Here is a 17,756-nt window from a genome sequence, read left to right on the forward strand (position 1 = left end):
CTGATTGTTGTGAGTCGTCATCCTCATGCTATAGAGCTGACGTGCGCCCAGGCTGGAATATGTGTCACTGAAGTCGCTGTTGTGGCCGCGTTGGCAGGCTAGGGCACTATTAGCCTTGTTCATCTCAGTTTTGGTTTTGTTAAGTGGTGTGAAATACCCTCATATAAGTTTTTGAACACTACATTTATTGAAGGTTTTATTCTCTAATAACTTAAGAGGCTCTTTTGAAGTAGCAGCGGCTCCAAAACCAATTAGATTTGCGGCGAGAGCAGTACGTAACCAAGAGACATGCAAGTAAACTCGACAAACTCCTGCTGTTTCCAGAAAAATCCTGCGTCTCTCTCTTAATATTTTGTTGCTTTAACCTTAGTGGGCTTGGCTGAACCAAAGGTGTTTTGTGAATTATGGGTACAACGTCTGCGTCAGCAATGCCAGCGCTCTTGAGTGGCAGACAGATGCAGCCATTCGCTGCCAGAGTTAGAAGTTGCTCTGGTTTGCTTAAGCTTGGTGGTTGGTGTGCGTCTTCAGGTGGCCTCGTTGTCTAGTCTCTTTTTTTACTTTGTTTTCTCACATGTGAAAATAATATGACCGAACCATAGGCCTGTCAGTGGATTATTATTATCATTGGCTCAAGGGCTCTGTTGGAAACACTATCCAAATCCCTGCAGTGCACAGCAGTGTTGTTTATGAATCTGTCGACAGCCAAGTGAAACAGCCTCTTCCACAAAACACGACTGGAATCCCAGCAGATAGAAACGACTGATGAACCCGGTTCCTGCGCAGTTTGGTTTACTCTGACAGGCCAAACAGGACGTTGTTGCCTCTCCTCAAATACCGAGCTCGCAATATCTGCGTGGCGGCGGATCACCAGAGGAATGGGGAAGTGGAGAGAAGTGGGGGTGCAGGAGGGTAACATGTTTTTCTCCTGTCACACATTCTGTCTTATCAGCCTCTTCTGTAGCCTGAGAGAATGACAGGAGCTCTGGACTGTGTTAATGTAGTGTCAGCACAGGCTTTGTTCTCAGGACAGCTCTGCTGGGGATGAATGGGAGAGGGAGAGGGGACGACAGCATGAAAGGACAGAAGTTTTGGGCAAAATATTTGCAGACTGATTTAGCGATATGAGATGCAGAGTGTGGCTTGCAGCATGAAATTCCATTCTTACATCCAAAATCATATATAACTGGTCTTTTGTATGTTGCTGTGTCTGTTTCCTGGTTTACCTTTTGAATAAGCAAGAATAACTTCAGACTTTCATGCATCAGTAAGAAGGAGCTTTGAAATGTTGATTAAACTACATTCACTCCACTCCTTTAATTAATTTGATTTATCGCATGTTCAGACCAAATAACCATATAGTTTATTTCATGCTTCAGTGGGCAATTAAATATACAATGTTATTTTCATACTCAAGCAGTCTGTACTTTACTTTCACACTATGGCATGAAATTAAATATTCAGTCTGTGATTATTTAGGCAATATTTTTTATTATATTATTAATTGTTCGTTTGTTAATGTGAAATAAACACAAAAATAGCCTGCAGCAAACCATCTGACGATGTGTGGAAGGATTTTTGATTCAACACTATGAATGTGAATAAAGATAAAGCCGTTAGCAACTGCCTTACAGTTGTAATGCCACCAGTTGTCTGTAGGCTTGTCACTCAAGTGAGGAAACAGACACAAAGTGAATTTATAAAGATAATTAAATTCTACAACTTCATTTCGGATTAGGTCAAAGTGTTAATGTGAACAAATTACATGGTCGTTCTGACTCGCTGGAACTGACTTTTTTTTTTTTTTTAACCCTACATATGGAAAATATTAAACGTCTTTCCCACATGGTTCCTGGTAAATTGCTGGGATAACCTTTCAGGCACGCCTGGTGATTTTCACTGTTCACACATGCGGCTGCATTCAGGAACATTTCTGTCTTGCGCCTTTTCACACTTACCATGGCAATGCCGGAACAGATGGGCCAAGAGACAGTCCAGCAGATAGTGGTAGTATAACACTTTCGGATGCCAACTGCCATAAAACTCCACAGAAGACGAAGATGGGGCATCTGCGGATGTACATGTCCATTCACTGTGTGCTTCCATCTTCAGCTGCATGATCTGGTCTTTGTCAGCAGGTGGAGTTTGGTAAATTGTCAGAGACATGGCTCAGTTGCCATCAAGTGATCTAAGTATGATATGGTGACAATTGAGCCATCTGCATGAAAACTAGCTGAGCAAACTCTGATGCAAATACTGATGAGGACTGTGAGATGCAGATGGACACTCCAGAAAAAGCTAGTAAATGGACCTTGAGTTTCCCTTTTCTCTGTATGCTACTAACATTTAAGATGCTTAGTCCGTGTGTGTCTGAGTAGATTCTGTTCCACTGAGATATCCACAATATTTTGTTTATTGACGGGTGTCTACTTTTGAAATGTGAGGAAATGCATTTCAATTGCTTACCCTTCACGAGACAGTTATCAAAATAAGAGTTATTGACTGGAATGCTGTGAGTGCAACAAAACATTCCCTCCTCAGAGTCGATACTGGAAGAATTGCTCAATGTTTACAATATTTAGACCATAAAAGCCTCTGGATCCCAAGAGGAGACGCGTGGCAGCAGTGAGCTTCAGCCCGACCCTGAACATAACACATCCATCTGTCTGTGGATACTCTGGACTGTCTGCTTCCTTGTATCTGTTGCACGGAGGAGACTGGCGGCATTCACTGCGTCTGCAAACGTTTGCGGCCTGGATGTGAATGACCGACAGATCCGGACAGAGGAAGCGTCGAGGTGGACATAAACTGACCAGAGGAATTAAAATGACGGTGGAATTCGTTAAATGCTAAGGAGGGGTGTGAAAAGTGTTGAAATGGCAGGAATGTTGCAATCATTATTTCTTTTCTTCCCCCCCTTCCACTCTCTGGCCTCACCCCCCGTGCAGAGGTCTCCGGGATAAATGAAGAAAAGTCAAAGAAGAATGAAAAAGCTACAACAGATAAACGTGTTTTTTTTTTTGTGCATGAACTCAGAGGAATGTGGCCGAACTTGAGACCACGCTGGTTATCATCATCCCTCTGCACCGTCATGCAAACGCTCGCTTACACACAAGTGTATGCTACGCAGGGATCAACACATACGCACGGCCACTTGTTTTTTGGCGTGCTTTGCGCACACTCACCTCTGGCCCATTGAAACATACCACGTTCAAGGATCTGACACATACCAGATGCCTGGCTGAGGAGGCAGTAGTGCAGGGTTTGGCCTGTTTATATCACCTGAGAGAGCACAGACACTACAGACTGCATCATAATAGATTGCAACAGTGAGTTGTAGCTGCGTTAAGATTTGTTTAGAAAAATGCCAAACAATTCTCAATGAATGTCGATCTAGCTGCTCTTACATCAAGATTCGAAGAAATCCCTTTGTAAACATCGCATGTACAGTAGCACAATGAAACGGCCTTCTCCTCAGCTGTGTCTGGTTCGTTTTATTTATTCCTCTTCGTTCACGTGCTTCTTTTTCCACCCTTATATGGATTAAAGGTGGGGGCTCCAGTTACTGTTTGAATTACAGATCATCGAATCTGTCATTCTCATTCAGATTATTTCAAATGGTGTAAATTGGCAAACTCCTTGCAAAGAATGTCAGTTTCTGTTTTGGCGCAGAACCACGTGGAAATTCATGTTCTCATCGGGTTGGGGCAGTTGCCTAGCGATGCGACTGTAATCACAGCCTCCGAGTGTGTGTGTGTTGTCTCTGTATTTACTCAGTCTTTCAATATGCGGTCCTTTCTGGCTGCCAAGCCTGAAAGAAAATCTGTGTACAGTATGTTGTTGGAAACAATCATTATGTGCGGTTTGTCCAGTCTTTGCACACTCCAGCGAGTCCTCAGGTCTGTCAGTGTCTGTCCCCAAGATGATAAATAGATTGCTATTTTTCTTTAAAGTAATTTTAGTTGTCAAAGCACAATCAAATCGTACATTAGACTATATGCTTAAAGACAAGAGCTTGCATAAAGAGCAATGTGGCCAAAACAGTGTTCAAAATTTACATTAATAAATGAAAGGCCAACAGGCTAAAGTCGTAAAACATCACATACTACAATCCCCAATAAACCCTCAATAAAAACAACATAATGTTTTTTATTTTCTTACCAGTGTTGATGCTCAACAGGTTTCTCCTGATGGTGCAACTGGATCAAAGTCCGCAGGGGTCCCTAAAATAACATAGGGTTTATTGCAGAGAAACAATTTACTGTCAGCAAATGTTGTCACAAACTTCCCATTTAATTTTGATATTTTGTGAGGGGAAAATGTGGCCTGATGATGGCACGAGAGGAGGGTCGGGAATTCAAAAACATTAAGATTCAGCATCTGAGGGCTGTAGGAATTAGCAGCAGATGCTGTGGACTCCAGCCAGTGATTTTCACGATACACTGACCACAATGTTATTCAAGGATAGTCGTGGACTTGATGTTGGCACTAGATGCGAGGTCACAGGTACCAGAATCGTAGCTTGTTGTGAACTAGCATGTGAGACGGACAGAAAACTGACATTCATTAGCGCCACTGCCAGCAGACGCATGAAGGCGGCCTTGACACTGGCCTTCTGTTTGCTCGGTTGTTCTAATTTGCACTTGATGTTTTCAAAAATAAATACATTTCTACCAGAGGAGTGAATTTGGTCAACTCATCCAACATGTTACATAAACATGCATATAAAAACTCTCTATTTCTTCTGACTGCTCAAATCCTAATCCCCACAGCATCAATAACCACAGCAGACTGTCTGCTTCTGTACAGTATGTCTGCATCCGTCCAAATCCTTGTTTCGCAATGTTTTTGTGGCGAAAATAAAAGCTTCAGTTGCTCAACATGAATCCTGGCCCAGTTTTGGTCTACTTATGAGCAGGGGGCAAATGCCTGGGATTTCCTGAGGACAAGCGTAGGAGGGTTTGGGGGAGGAGGGGGGTTAAGCACCACCAGCCCCAACTCCCCCCCATTGATTGCTTAAACTGATTGGATGGAAGTTTAGGTTTGTGTTTTTCTTTGGTGAGCAGAGTGGAAAGAGAGCGAGAGGGAGGGAGGGAGGGTGATTCCTCACCCCGGAGTCATGCGTCTTCTGTGGTGGATGGATGGAGAGCTTCCAGTGACTGGGCAAATATCAGACTGGCTGCCTGCCAGACAGGGGGAAGGGGGGTACTACCACTAATAAGCTCGGTAATAAAGAATATTTATATGGAACAAGACTGCACAGTGATTTACAACCTCTGAGATATTATGTGATTTTCTGATATGATGTTATGTTAATCAAAGCCAGACAAATAAAACATCAAAATGTGATTACAGAGGAATGAAACGGGCATATTAATTGGGTTCAAACTATTCATAAAGTGTACTATGTATCCTGTATAAACCTACCTGTGAAAGTTTATGAGTGATTTTAAAAAAGTAACCTGAAAAGGGCTAGCTGTCCCCGGTCTTGTGGCACAGCAATGCAAAGAAACAAACTTTCTCCCAGGCTCATTCATGACTGCCATAAATGTGATGTAGAATAATGGATTATTCAGTTTTTTTTCTTTGCAGCTTCTTAATTTCTGTCGTTCTGGCCCTGGTGATCTGTCTGTCGCTTCAGACTGTAATACCTCAGCAGCCACCAGATGGATTGCCATGAAATCTTGTACAAACATTTATTGTCCCCCAAAAGTCCCACCATGAGGTCGACATTTGTGATTTTGAGTGAAACATCATAGAAAATATTGGATGGATTGGCATGAAATTTGGTGCACCCATTCATGCCTCGCTCAGGATGAATTATTATTATTTTTGTGACCCCCTGCCTATTTTTGATCAAAGGCCACCACCAGGTCAATAATTTTACTCGGCCACTGCTTTTGATTCCGACCAACACCTGCAAAACTGGTAACATTCCCGCAGGCTCAACTGTCCTTTAAGATTTGTGCTGATTAGCAAATAATAGCATGCTAAAACTCTCAGCTGAGATGGTGAAGATGATAAACATTATGCATTGTCATTGTAAGCATGCTAGCTTGCTGACGTTAGCATGTAGCTCAGAGCACCGCTGTGAAACTATTACCCCAACCAAACTGTCCATCGTTAACATCCATTACAATTTACGGACTGTGTTCCCAGTTCAACTTTGACCAGCGGTATTTTCCGTAGTTATGTGCGTAGTTTTCCTCTGCAGTGAGGGATTAGTACTGACATTTCAGATCAGCTCACTTTGGGTTTTACCTCCAGATAAAGTTCTAGATAATGAGGTTGAACTGCTTGTTTGTTTACAGCCTGACTGATCACCTGAACACGTGTGGTTCTTGATGCCGTATACTCAGATCTCAGCTTTTACCTAGTAAGTACAGGGTTATTATAACACATATAAATGATGGTCAGAGCTGTGAAAATAAAACCCAAGTAATCCTTTTTAACAAGTGAAATACGAGACGAAATTCCTGAGAAATACAGCAAAACAGGAGGTACTGCAGTTAAAAAAAAGTTGGCAGCTCACCAAAAAGGAGTTTTTCTGCTGGTTTTAAAGGAGCTCAGTGTCTGAGCTGCCCTCAGGTGTTTTGGACAGTCTTTCATGTCATTTGGTGTTTGAAGTTTTGGCTTCAGAGCAGACTGTGTACATCAGTCTCAAAGCGCAGGCAGTGTTAAAATCCATATTAGTCCCTCCCTCAACACCACATGTTTCAGCCCCGTCCCACCCTCTCTCCCCTCATTAAACGACACATATAGGTCTGTAAAAAAGCCTTAATTGATGACTACTGCTGCCGTGTTTGTAGGTCAGGGATGCTGTAAAGCAGACACGACTTGTGCTATAAACGGAGGCCACTGTGTGTGTGTGTGTGTGTGTTTGTGTGTGTAAAAAGGGACAGAGATGAAGGAGGCAGAGAGGCTGTAAACTGGGCCTAATAGGACCCTCCTCTCTGCAGGAGAGCATGAAAAACAAGGAGCCGTGAAACAGCCAGTGGTGCGAGGCAGAACCTCACTGTGTCATTAACACTCCTCCTGCGTCCATCCTTTTCCTCCATCTTTCTTTCCACCGCTCTGTCAGTTTCTCTTTTATTATCCTCCTGCCTTCCACAGTTACGTCTCCTCCCCGATTCCCCCTCTTCCTCCGTCTTTCCGAGCCTCTCTCCAACTGCTGGACCATCTCAGATGAACAGTATGACACAGACCAGAAACACCACTTATTAAATTATCTCTGAGGACTGACCTGGAGCACGGTGGAGGCACAAATGACATTTTCTTATATTTAGCAATTAATGGCAGAATTTTCCCAGAGTCCATTGTGATGTCTTCAAACCCTCCAAAACAAAATTTGGGACCAACGGACTCAAGCATGAACTGTTTTTGGTGGTGAAAGGTCACTGTGCCCACACAAAACACATTTTTGGCAGTAACACAAGAATTCAAACACTAATTATGGCAAACTTTCACACAATTTAAGGATAAAATGATGAAGTCACAATATTTTAGATTCAAACAGTCAAAGGTAATTGGTTCTACTGACATTTAGCTTCAGGTGATTGGTTTTGCACCATGTGATGAAGCTCTCTATCAGTTCTGGACAGACGGATGTAAATACAACTTGACCGATTGGTGGAGGCAGTAATTCTACTTATTTTTTTGGGGGTTGTATGATGAGACACAACAGCACTGGCTAAAGTTAGAGGACAAATATTTATTGTTAAATTAGAGGTATATTACAAGTTTGCTATCTTCAGGCACTGTGTATCATGTATCATGAATCCCCTGTTAACTCACACTGTAGCCAAGAATGATGTTTTTCTTCCTTTTAAAGTCCTGATCTTTTGTGCCACTAACATCACCCAGGGCTGCCTTGACTTTTTGCACTTGGAATATTTAAACTTCTTGGTGCTTCCGTTCCCTCTCACACATAATTTAAACTGACAAATGTGCCTGTGGAAATTTGAGATGGAATGAATTTCTCCTTCAGCATCTTAAGTGCTTTCCTCTAGTGTCTTTTTCAAGACCTTTGCCCTTCTTCAAATCCAACATGTTTGTCCCTTTCCGTGACCCCCATCCGTCTCTGGATGTTTTCACCGACCTCCTACCTCCTTTCACTTTCTGATCCTCCCGTTCTGTGTGTGTGTGTCGGTGTGTGAGAGCTGTTGACTGAAACCCCTCCAGTTGGTGGGAGGTGATGAAGAGGGACACACGCAACGTCAAAGGTCACAGGCTAAGCATGGAGGAAGTCGTCAGCTGCCAGCTTTCTGGAAGAGAAGCATCTGTCTCTCTTTTTCCCTGCCGCTGTGACCCACCAGTCAGCCGCTGTTCGCTCTCAACGCCCTCTTCAATTCTCGTTTCAGTCGAAATGGGCTCTCTACGTCCACGCACACACAAAATAATGTGCGAGTTTCTGTCTGCGGCGGCGTGAGATGTTTGGGTGTGGAGAGTTGGCAGGAGGACAGGGCAGACACCACAATTGTTTTCAGTTTTGTTTGTGACTTTCATTTGGATTAGCATCTGGTTCATGCGCACACAACACATAATAACAACACATAAACAAATGTACTGTGACTTAAATAAACACGGAAAAGACACAAGCATGCACACACTGGATGGGCCTGTGTCCTGTCAAATCCCACAAGGAAACACCGGCTCTGAGGCTACTGTGGGAACGGCGGAGTGTGTGTGTGTGGTGGATTATGAGCATGTACGTGCATGTGGCGGCGTGTTTTCTGCACATGTGCGTACATTTGCTAATCAGCTAGCATGAAAATGTTGAGGAATCCGGCGACGTATTGAAAACGTGCCTCTTTCCTCAAACGTTCTGAGTGTTGTGCTACGTTGTCCCGAGTGTACTGAGATCATACCACAGTCGTTTTATCACAAGATTTCTCAGCACACTGACATCTGTAATCAGGCACACCAGGCTGGGGACCAACCTGTGTTTGTACAGTTGTTTAGCGGTTTGCCTCGCTCTCGCGTTGAATCCCAGCGCTCCTGGAGTCTGTAATAAGCGAGCAGGACAGTCTCCCTGTCCTTGGGAATCCATAAGAGGTATCTAGTAATTGCGGTGAAGTCACTCTCCTTCGGGACTGGGATTGAATAATAAGCAGGCAAACGGCGATGGGACAGCCACTGAACTTCCTCAGTTTCCTCTCCAAAGACTGCCTTGCATCACATTGCAGAAGTTTCACATTCTTGGTATCAGGGGCTCCGTGTAGGTCCGTCCGTCCCCCCCACCACCACCACCAGATGGAGGCTGTGTAGGTGGACAGCTGTGCAGCAGCCACATCCCACCCCCACCCCCCTTTTTCACTCCACGATCCAGCTGGAAAGCAGACCATACATCAGTGAGACCCTGGCGATGTGATTTAGATCCTCCTGACATCCCAGAGGGATGGGATTCTCATTTTTTATTTTGCTGCAGGTGACCCATGCATTGAGCTCGGGTAATTCTTGTGACCCTCATTGTTGCGAACGTAGTGACGTCGCACACCTTGGTGTCACTCTTTGCTTCAATGAGGCCAAAATGTATCTCCAAGCACAGCAGAAACCAGACCAGGTGACAGCTGCCTGTAGGCTGATTGTTCTCAATGGATTTTAAGTCTGAAACCTGCTGCTGAAAGCTTCCCGGCTCATAATAAATAGCTGAAATAGTCGTTTTATGCGAGCTGGACGGGTTGCGGGGTCATGCTCAGGGACCCTTCAGCTGAGAGGATTTTTCCTGTTTACAGCACATTACGTTTGTCACTCATTTTCTCTCTGTCATGTTGTCACCGAAAGTGCATGAAATCTGAAATGAAATGTCGGTGGTGCTTGGTGATTCTACACTTCAGGAGCTCCTCAGTACAACAGATTCATCTTCACTCTCCATGAGGTCATGACTCCACTGACTGGCTTGTCACTGAAGTGTGGTGCTGAATTTAGAGGTGTGGTCCTCAGTCAGTGCAAATATGGCTGAATGTGTCTGACTTGACACTTGTGGGATTAATGTGTCCATTTCAGTTGCACATATGCGTCCTTTGCATTCCTCATATCCCTAAACCCGCTGTTTTAAGCTCGCTTGGTGGTCCAGATGAGTTCTGCACAAGATGCATGTAATCTGTCGGCTGAGAATAAATGTATATACAGACTGTGTTTACCTGAAATGAAGCATTCAAACTGAGCTCCAGGTTCTTCATGTCTCTGTCAGGCTTCTGCATGAACGTATGTCTGTTTATGTGGGCTAGACTATACATTTTAATTGTCCATTTCCATTGTCTATTTATGCACCTCAAGTGTGCATGGGAAGCCTCAGTTAAGAGTGGAAAGTTTCCTCGCATGTGAACATTGTTTTCTCAGTGAAATACCCTGGAATTTAAGGCCCAACTTAACAACCTTTCTTGTGTGAGAGGGCCTTCGACCACAAGTGAGCAGACCTCTGTCCAGATTTAGCAGCCCGTTTGCAATCGCGCTGGACTTCCTTGGACTCTATTGTTTGGATTTGAAGAGGAGACAGACAGAATTGGGTCACGCAGATATTAGAGAAATGTTTGCTACCGTTATTTTCTGCTTCGCTCCATAATGTTAGCTACTCGTTGTGTCAGCAGTTACGTTCCTTAAAAAATGTAAAGAACAATGGTTTCAAGAGTAGATTGACGGTTGTGTAGCTGATATGAATATATTTTTCTGTCTCCGTTGTAAATTCCATAAACTCCATTGACTGAATCATCATGAAAAAAAAAATAAGAAGATGCAGTGAAATGCCAAAGCCCCGAGGTTATTCTTACATCACAGCAACACAAGACATCGGTCTGCAACAAGAAAGGACAAGATCCTACATCTGACTGAGGCTCCGTATCGAACCTCAATCTTTTTTGAGCATAAAATGTCTGGTCATAATGTTCAGTCTTGTGAAGCTATTCTTTGATCAGATTATTATCTGATCTACATGTAAAGCAGTAAACTTTCGTCACTTCAGACAGATACTTATTTTCTCCAAAGTAAACTATTAAAAATCGATGTTAGACTTGGTGCAGAATCTCAGCTGTAATGTTGGCGCAGCTATAGAAAATGTTCAAACGATACCAAGCCCCACATCTTCTACACTTCCCATCTATTTAAGATACAAAGTCATTAATGTTTGGTTTATTTTATTTATCTGACATTGTCAAATTTCTTTAGATGGTGTTTTTATGTGGATGACATTTCAGTAGTTTAAACTTGGATCTAATAAGTAAATAAAAACATTTTTTGACAGAGTAAAAGTGACTATGACAAAAACAAAAGAAAGCACATTTTTCTGTTAATTTGACATGGTGACCCATTCATTCCTGTACTAGTTGTACCAAAATAATTCCTTTTCTACCTTTTAAACAGTCATTTAACAAAGCAAACCAGAGCTCTGAACATCATATTTTTAATTTAGTTGAAATACAGGACAAACAAGAGCTTTGCTTTCATGAAATAGTCTAAAATGAGCAAAACTGTAACAGATCAAGAGCTATGTGATCAAAGGATATGTAAACAAGATGTGACCAGACATTTGATGCCCAGACCTGCTTGTGAACCACACCGACTTGCAAAATTAGCTTATCTTGAGGTTTTAGGTTGTTTTTAATGGAAAATATCAATGTTTTTTAAGTTTTTTCTCCCTGTCTTTTTAAAAAAAAGTGGTTTTCGAGTACTGTATGGATTGGCATGTGTGTTTGCGAGCATGTGTTTGTGGATTTCGTTGGACTAGGCAGAATGCTGTATGTCCCTCAGAGATGAAAACCACCCTTGCTCCCTCTCTGTTTGCCATTGTGGCTGAAGAGGCAGATGTTCTGGATCTCCTTTCATCGTTTCCGTCCCAGTCTGTTTTTAGGCCTTGCTAATCGAACACAGCCTCCCCCCAGAGACAGGAGAGATTCTCGTGTGATAGTAACTTTGGCTCCCGGGCCAGACGTGTCCGCCAGTTTAAATGACTTACTTCACGTTAGGAGGACTTTAGCAGATGAACTGGCCTGAGCTGGGGTTTGTCATTGTCTTTCTTTTTGACTTCCTTTTCTCTTTAATCCTAAGAGAATGTATTCTTATTTTTTTCCTCCTTTTTTTCCTTCTGTATTCAGAGGTGAGTTTTGGAATTGATGCTATCTAAGTGAGGGTTAGAATCTTAAAGGGGAGCTCCACCAATGTTACACATCAAAGTCTGTCTACAGGTCATCGGGCGTGCTACTGCATTTGTGTAAAAATGTTTTGTAGCTCGAGTGGGAGCTGTGCAAAATCTGCTAAACTGCCTCGAGTGACATCACTTGAGTCAGCATCCATCAGACTACAAGTTTTCAAAATGAAAAAAATCCGGGGGTGTGGCGTTAGAAAGAACTGAGCATCTCTGTTTCAGTCCGGCACCTCAAGGCTTCATTAGCTGCAACTCGAATAATGCACCTGGACCGCCGACTGAACTGCAAGTTGCATTGTGGGTAATGTCGGAGCAAAGGAAGTAGAATACATGCCATCAAAATGAGTATCTCTGGTTCTGTTGCATCGAGTTTGATTGCACTTCCAACAATATTGTAGGAGTGCAATGCAAATGTCGTGGAGCACTCCTCCAGGATAAAGATGCCGTTATTCTATATTCAGCTTAAAGTCCATGAAAGCACCAAAAGCAACAATGCATTAGAGTGTCTCTAAATACTTTGACTTCCCTGCCCTGTTCATGGCACATGGTTCCTTCTGCAGATGTAAATCGTTAAAAAACGGGTTACATATTCGTAATTATTCGTCATTTCTAAAAAGACTTGACTTTCCTATAACAGCCGTACACTGTATTTTTTAGTTAACATTAATCAAACAGGAGTAAATAGTGCATTTGATGGACCTATTTTCATTGGCAGATTAACACACTTTTGGTGCTCTAGTGAGTATTTACACCAGCGTAACAGTGTCTGTGGGATTGACCACCATTGATAAATGTCAAACTTTGACTTCTTTACACAGACAGTATTGGTCAATAGAGTCAATTCTCTGTTTGGTGTTTTCATTGTTGGCAGAATGGAAAAATTTGGCAAATATATCTAAGGAAGCAGAGCAGACCTCAGGTCAGTGAGTCGATGATGAAGGAGACATGCCTCTTTGGAAAATCACACATCCATTTTGACAACTCTGTTTATCTTATCTCCCATCTCTTCTCAAAAATCATCGCTTGGCGCAACCACGACTTCCTTTATTAAAGTAATATTTCTGTCTGATGCAGTAGATTCTGAAAGAAACTAGTCAAAAAACTTCATTTTCAAAAGGACGTTATAAGAATTGGAAAGTATGACAGCTGGTGATGTTAGGATACATCGTTTAACTTCACTATTAGTTATGGAGACTGCTCAAATGTTGCTTTAACTTTAAATAAATAGCTTCTGATCATAGAGGCTCGCTCTTTCCTTTCCTAAGATCATTACTGCGTACAGTAGTTCTCTTTGAACGGCTGCTGTCCCTCCATATAGCCATAGCCAGTCCAGACACAGCGGGCTCTTTCTGTTTTATGGTCATCTGGCCCGCTGACGGTCCACTTCCTCTCTAAATGAAGGGTACAGTGCAGCAGAGCTACCTCCGCAGCCATAGGCAGAAAGCGGATAGACCCAAAAAGAGACTATCGACTGCTGCATAATTCAGACCAGCACAGGGTCCAAATACAATTAGTTGCAGTATGGGGTCTGATGTTTGGCTCAAGTCACGGAACAGTGATACAATTTAAAGGAAATTCACACAGTTTTCTCCATGTTTGCCTTCCAGCTTTTCCTTTTTATTTTAGATTCATGGCCGCTCGTTCTTTCATCATTCATCCCTTCCTGTCCATCCAACCCCCCCTTTTCCGTCCCAATTCCCGTAGCTAAAAGCCAGGTCTGGTCTTTCTAAACTCTGTGTGTGGGTGCGTATGTGTGTGACCATGCATCTGTCTGTGTACATTTCTACCTGCCAGCACATGCGACCTGCCAAGAATTGAAATTTTATATTTTTTCGATACAGTATTTCCACTGTCGCGCTCCGGGTGAATTATTAGTCGCATTAAAAGTGACGAGGCTTCCTGTAAACCTTAAATGAAGCTGTAAAACGGATTCCTGAGGACTTGAACAGTGGGGACACTTTCAGCTGTCGGCCCGTCTTATGTAAGATGCCTCCTCTGTGTTTGAAGGGCACATGATGGAGAAGCTGCATCGACTGCTTTTGTTATCAGATGAAAGCTTCAGACTGTCACACACACACACAGACAGTCTGCACCAGAGCCGGTATACCACATGGTTTTTCAGTGTGTGTTTGATGTGGGTTACTTGGTGCACGTCAGTGCCAGCAGCCGGTGAGTTGAGCTTTACAGTCGGTTAACATCTCCTGGCTGAACTGCTGCTCGGTTTGAGCTGAGGGGGAGGGAGGGACGGAGGCCAGGCTGGCATTGGCTCAGTGGTGGAAATTCACACCTGGCCCCTGGCTTAGCGGCGAGTAAATGAGTTGTGAAGAATATTAGTACTGTGGATCCTCTGTTGCCTACTGTACAGAACAGCTTGTAATTAACCTGCTCGGTGAATGTTTTTCGACACAGTTTACTTAAGCTTAACGTCATAAACTGGAGACCTCTGAACCTCTGCCAACACAGACAGTGATATAAAGTGAAATTCAGATTTTTTTGACCTGAAATAGCTGTAAAGCTCATTACTAATCTTGCTGCTCACACTAAAGAGGTATTAATCCGCTCAGATGTCCCTTGTGGATACAAGTTTTTCTGCTTTTTTTGCATTTGTAAAAAGTGTTTAAATGATGTGTGTGGGTGTGGGTTGTGAAAGTTTATGATTTTCTCATTTAAAGTGCACAACACCAAATGAAACTGTCTGAGAAACTCCCCCTTTCCTCTGTGGCCCGAAACTACTGCTGTAGTCAATACTATGAGTTTGTTTTTCCAATTAACGCAAACAGCATTTGGATTTGTTGAGCAGACTATTACGAAAGACAGAGATGACAACTGCAATCTGTTAACAACTTAACTTCATTTGATTCTCATGTAATATGATTAAGTGTAATTGAATGGTTTAGCAGTAATGTGTCTGAAGCAATGGTTGCAGACTGGAGTCATAGATTGGACTATTTCCCTGTGACAGCAGTCTCACATGATTGGCTCAGACATGCAGGTTCGGTAAACCCATGTCAAGTTATATAGTAGATAGATAGATGACGTCACATTCCTCTGACTTCTGTAACTGAGTGCGATCTGTCAGTCAGAGACACATCACATCCAATACAGCACTTGCTATAAACAATGAATATCTGTAAGGCCTTTGAAAAAAAAAACAAAAACAAACTACAAGTGCAGCAGCACAGGTACAGGCATCATCGTCCAAATCCATAAATTTCACATTTCTCATTTTCAGCCACAACAGGCATTTCTAATTATCTTCTGACATCCAGAAGAAAGGATTAATCGCTCACACAAATATTAGTTAACCAAGTCATTTTGAAGGCATTTCCTGACTAATCTGTAACTGTGGACACCAACAGTTGGTGTGAATCATCGCTCATCAAAGCTGCAGGGGTTATAATGTGTTTTGGCTGTTTGAAAAGCTTCTTTTTAAAGTGGTTTGGATACTCAGGAACATAAACAGCACAGAAGAAAATTGCTTTGACTTTGGGGAGCAACTGATAAAGGTTTTTCCCTGCAAAGTGCACCAGTAATCGCTGTGAATTATGGGAATTACCAGCACAGCAAATTGCTTGTGTGAAACTACCCCTATAATGGCGGATAAGGGCTGTTGTCCCTGGTAATAACATAATTCAAATAATCAGAATTTTGGAGTTAATTTAAGGTTAATCTATAAACTTCAGAGACTTATGAGATCACTGGATATGAGTGAGTAAGACGCACATCACGTCACTGAATGCATCGCAGGGAATTACATCACTGATCACATGTTTAATCGGGTAATTGTGAACAGTCCCATGTGAAAGTAACCTTTAAGCCCTGATAAGGCCGTGTGATTGATTCAGTCATTCATTTTCACTCCTCTGCAACGCAAGTGATGCACTGAGACTGTTTTTGTGCAAGTTGATTGATGGCGAATGAAAGAATGTTGGAGGACCTTCATATGACCCCCAGTTCTTCATCTTTACAGCATGTCCTCTGATCGGGCTCAGGTGATGCTAACACGAAGCATGCTCTAATGTGTCTGTGTGTGTGTCTGCGCGCGTGTGCAGGTGATCAAAAGGGTTTTCCTAATCCGGCCCATGTGCGCTTACATGCGAACCATAACTGCTTTTAGATGCTCATAAACCTTTCTTTGATTGTTGCATTTGTTTGTAATGAAAATCTTCCATCGTGTTCGGTGCCTCAAAACAAGTTTTCCCTGCTTGGAATAATTAAGATGCCGAACTGAGCTTGTCTTTTTCACCTAGCCAGTGAGATCATTTTGTCATTTTTGCCACATTTTCCGCCACTACATGTCCAGACATGAACATGATCAAAGTCTTCTCTTAAATCTGTAAAGCTGTTTTTCAGTTTCAGTCACGAACCTTTTTTTTTAGCTGTCTTGCAGTTGTGAGGGAGTTTTTCATTTCATCTTAATTTTCTTTTATTCATGTCCATCGTCCAAGCTTTCCATCCAGCTGTCTTTGTGTCTCTTTGTGCGTGACATTACAAACATTTACAGTGAGCAGTGTTGGAATTCGTCTCTAACTCCAGTGTCTCTCCTCCCCGTTCCTCCTCCCAGCTTGTCCATCCGGCACCTACAAACCAGAGGGAACACCAGGAGGCCTGAGCACCTGCCTGTCATGCCCCGACCAGCAGCACACCTCCCAGCCTGGCAGCACCGCCCTCAGTGACTGCGTCTGCAAGCCGGGCTATCAGCCAATAGGCATGACCTGCCAAGGTAAGAGGAACTGATCTGTTAACTGCACCATCAGCTACATTTGATTTATCTTAATGGGTCTCAACCCCAGACGCAGATAATCCCTTTGTTTTCTATAGTCAGGTTAGTGATTCATCATGTGCATGAAAGCTTTTACATTTGTGTACATGTTCAGTGTCATGTAAGGCTTTCCCAACACACAGTTTTTGCTCTGTAAGAAATGGCTATAATGGTGTTTTTTAACTGAGCAGTTGGCACTTAAGAGAACCAGCCAGTTAGTATGAGCAATAATAATCCCTAATAGCTGAATGCCAAGGAAAAAACTGCCGTGTGCACTAACTAAAAATACAGCGCATCAAGAGAAAAGCCACGGAAAAAGGCATTGCGTAACTTCAGTACTGCTGATTTCCATTATTATACATGTTACCACGTCCTGTGCAGATGGAGCATATTTTCTGACTGTTTGATGACCCTTTAATGACGCCTTTTCAGGAGCCTTAATGCAGTTTGAACACATCCTTTTTGAGCAAGAAGAAATGTACTAGGTCTGAAATTAATGCTTTGGCTTGATGGCCAGAGGTGGAAGAAGTTCTCAGATAGAATATCTGCAAAAGTAGCAATAAAGCAAATGTAGCAATGCCGCTGTGTACAAATACTGTATTACAAGTAAAAGTCATGCATTTAAATAGCTACTTAAGTAAAATTACAAAATATTAGCATGAATATATCCTAAAAGGACTAGTGTGTAAAATTGAGGGGGATCTATTGGCAGAAATGAATTCTAATGTTCATAAGTATGCAATTATTAGTGTTCATTATCACCTGAAAATAAGGTAATAATAAGGTAATAATAATAAGAATTGTTGTGTTTTGGTTACAGCTCTTTATATCTACAGGGGAGCCTTAGTGTTAGCCACT

At 42.5% G+C, this 17,756-nt stretch overlaps 1 protein-coding gene across 1 annotated transcript in view; it reads left to right on the forward strand.

The window, feature by feature from the left end:
• The window catches only part of svep1 (sushi, von Willebrand factor type A, EGF and pentraxin domain containing 1), an 86,818-nt gene that overhangs the window by 27,811 nt on the left and 41,251 nt on the right, over window positions 1-17,756 (forward strand). The window contains exon 4 of the mRNA XM_041964488.1: window positions 16,701-16,859. Within this exon, the coding sequence (XP_041820422.1) occupies window positions 16,701-16,859 (159 nt within the window). The remainder of the gene's footprint in view (window positions 1-16,700; window positions 16,860-17,756) is intronic.

This window comes from Chelmon rostratus, chromosome 23 (assembly GCF_017976325.1).
Source record: "Chelmon rostratus isolate fCheRos1 chromosome 23, fCheRos1.pri, whole genome shotgun sequence".
Taxonomy (NCBI): domain Eukaryota; kingdom Metazoa; phylum Chordata; class Actinopteri; order Chaetodontiformes; family Chaetodontidae; genus Chelmon; species Chelmon rostratus.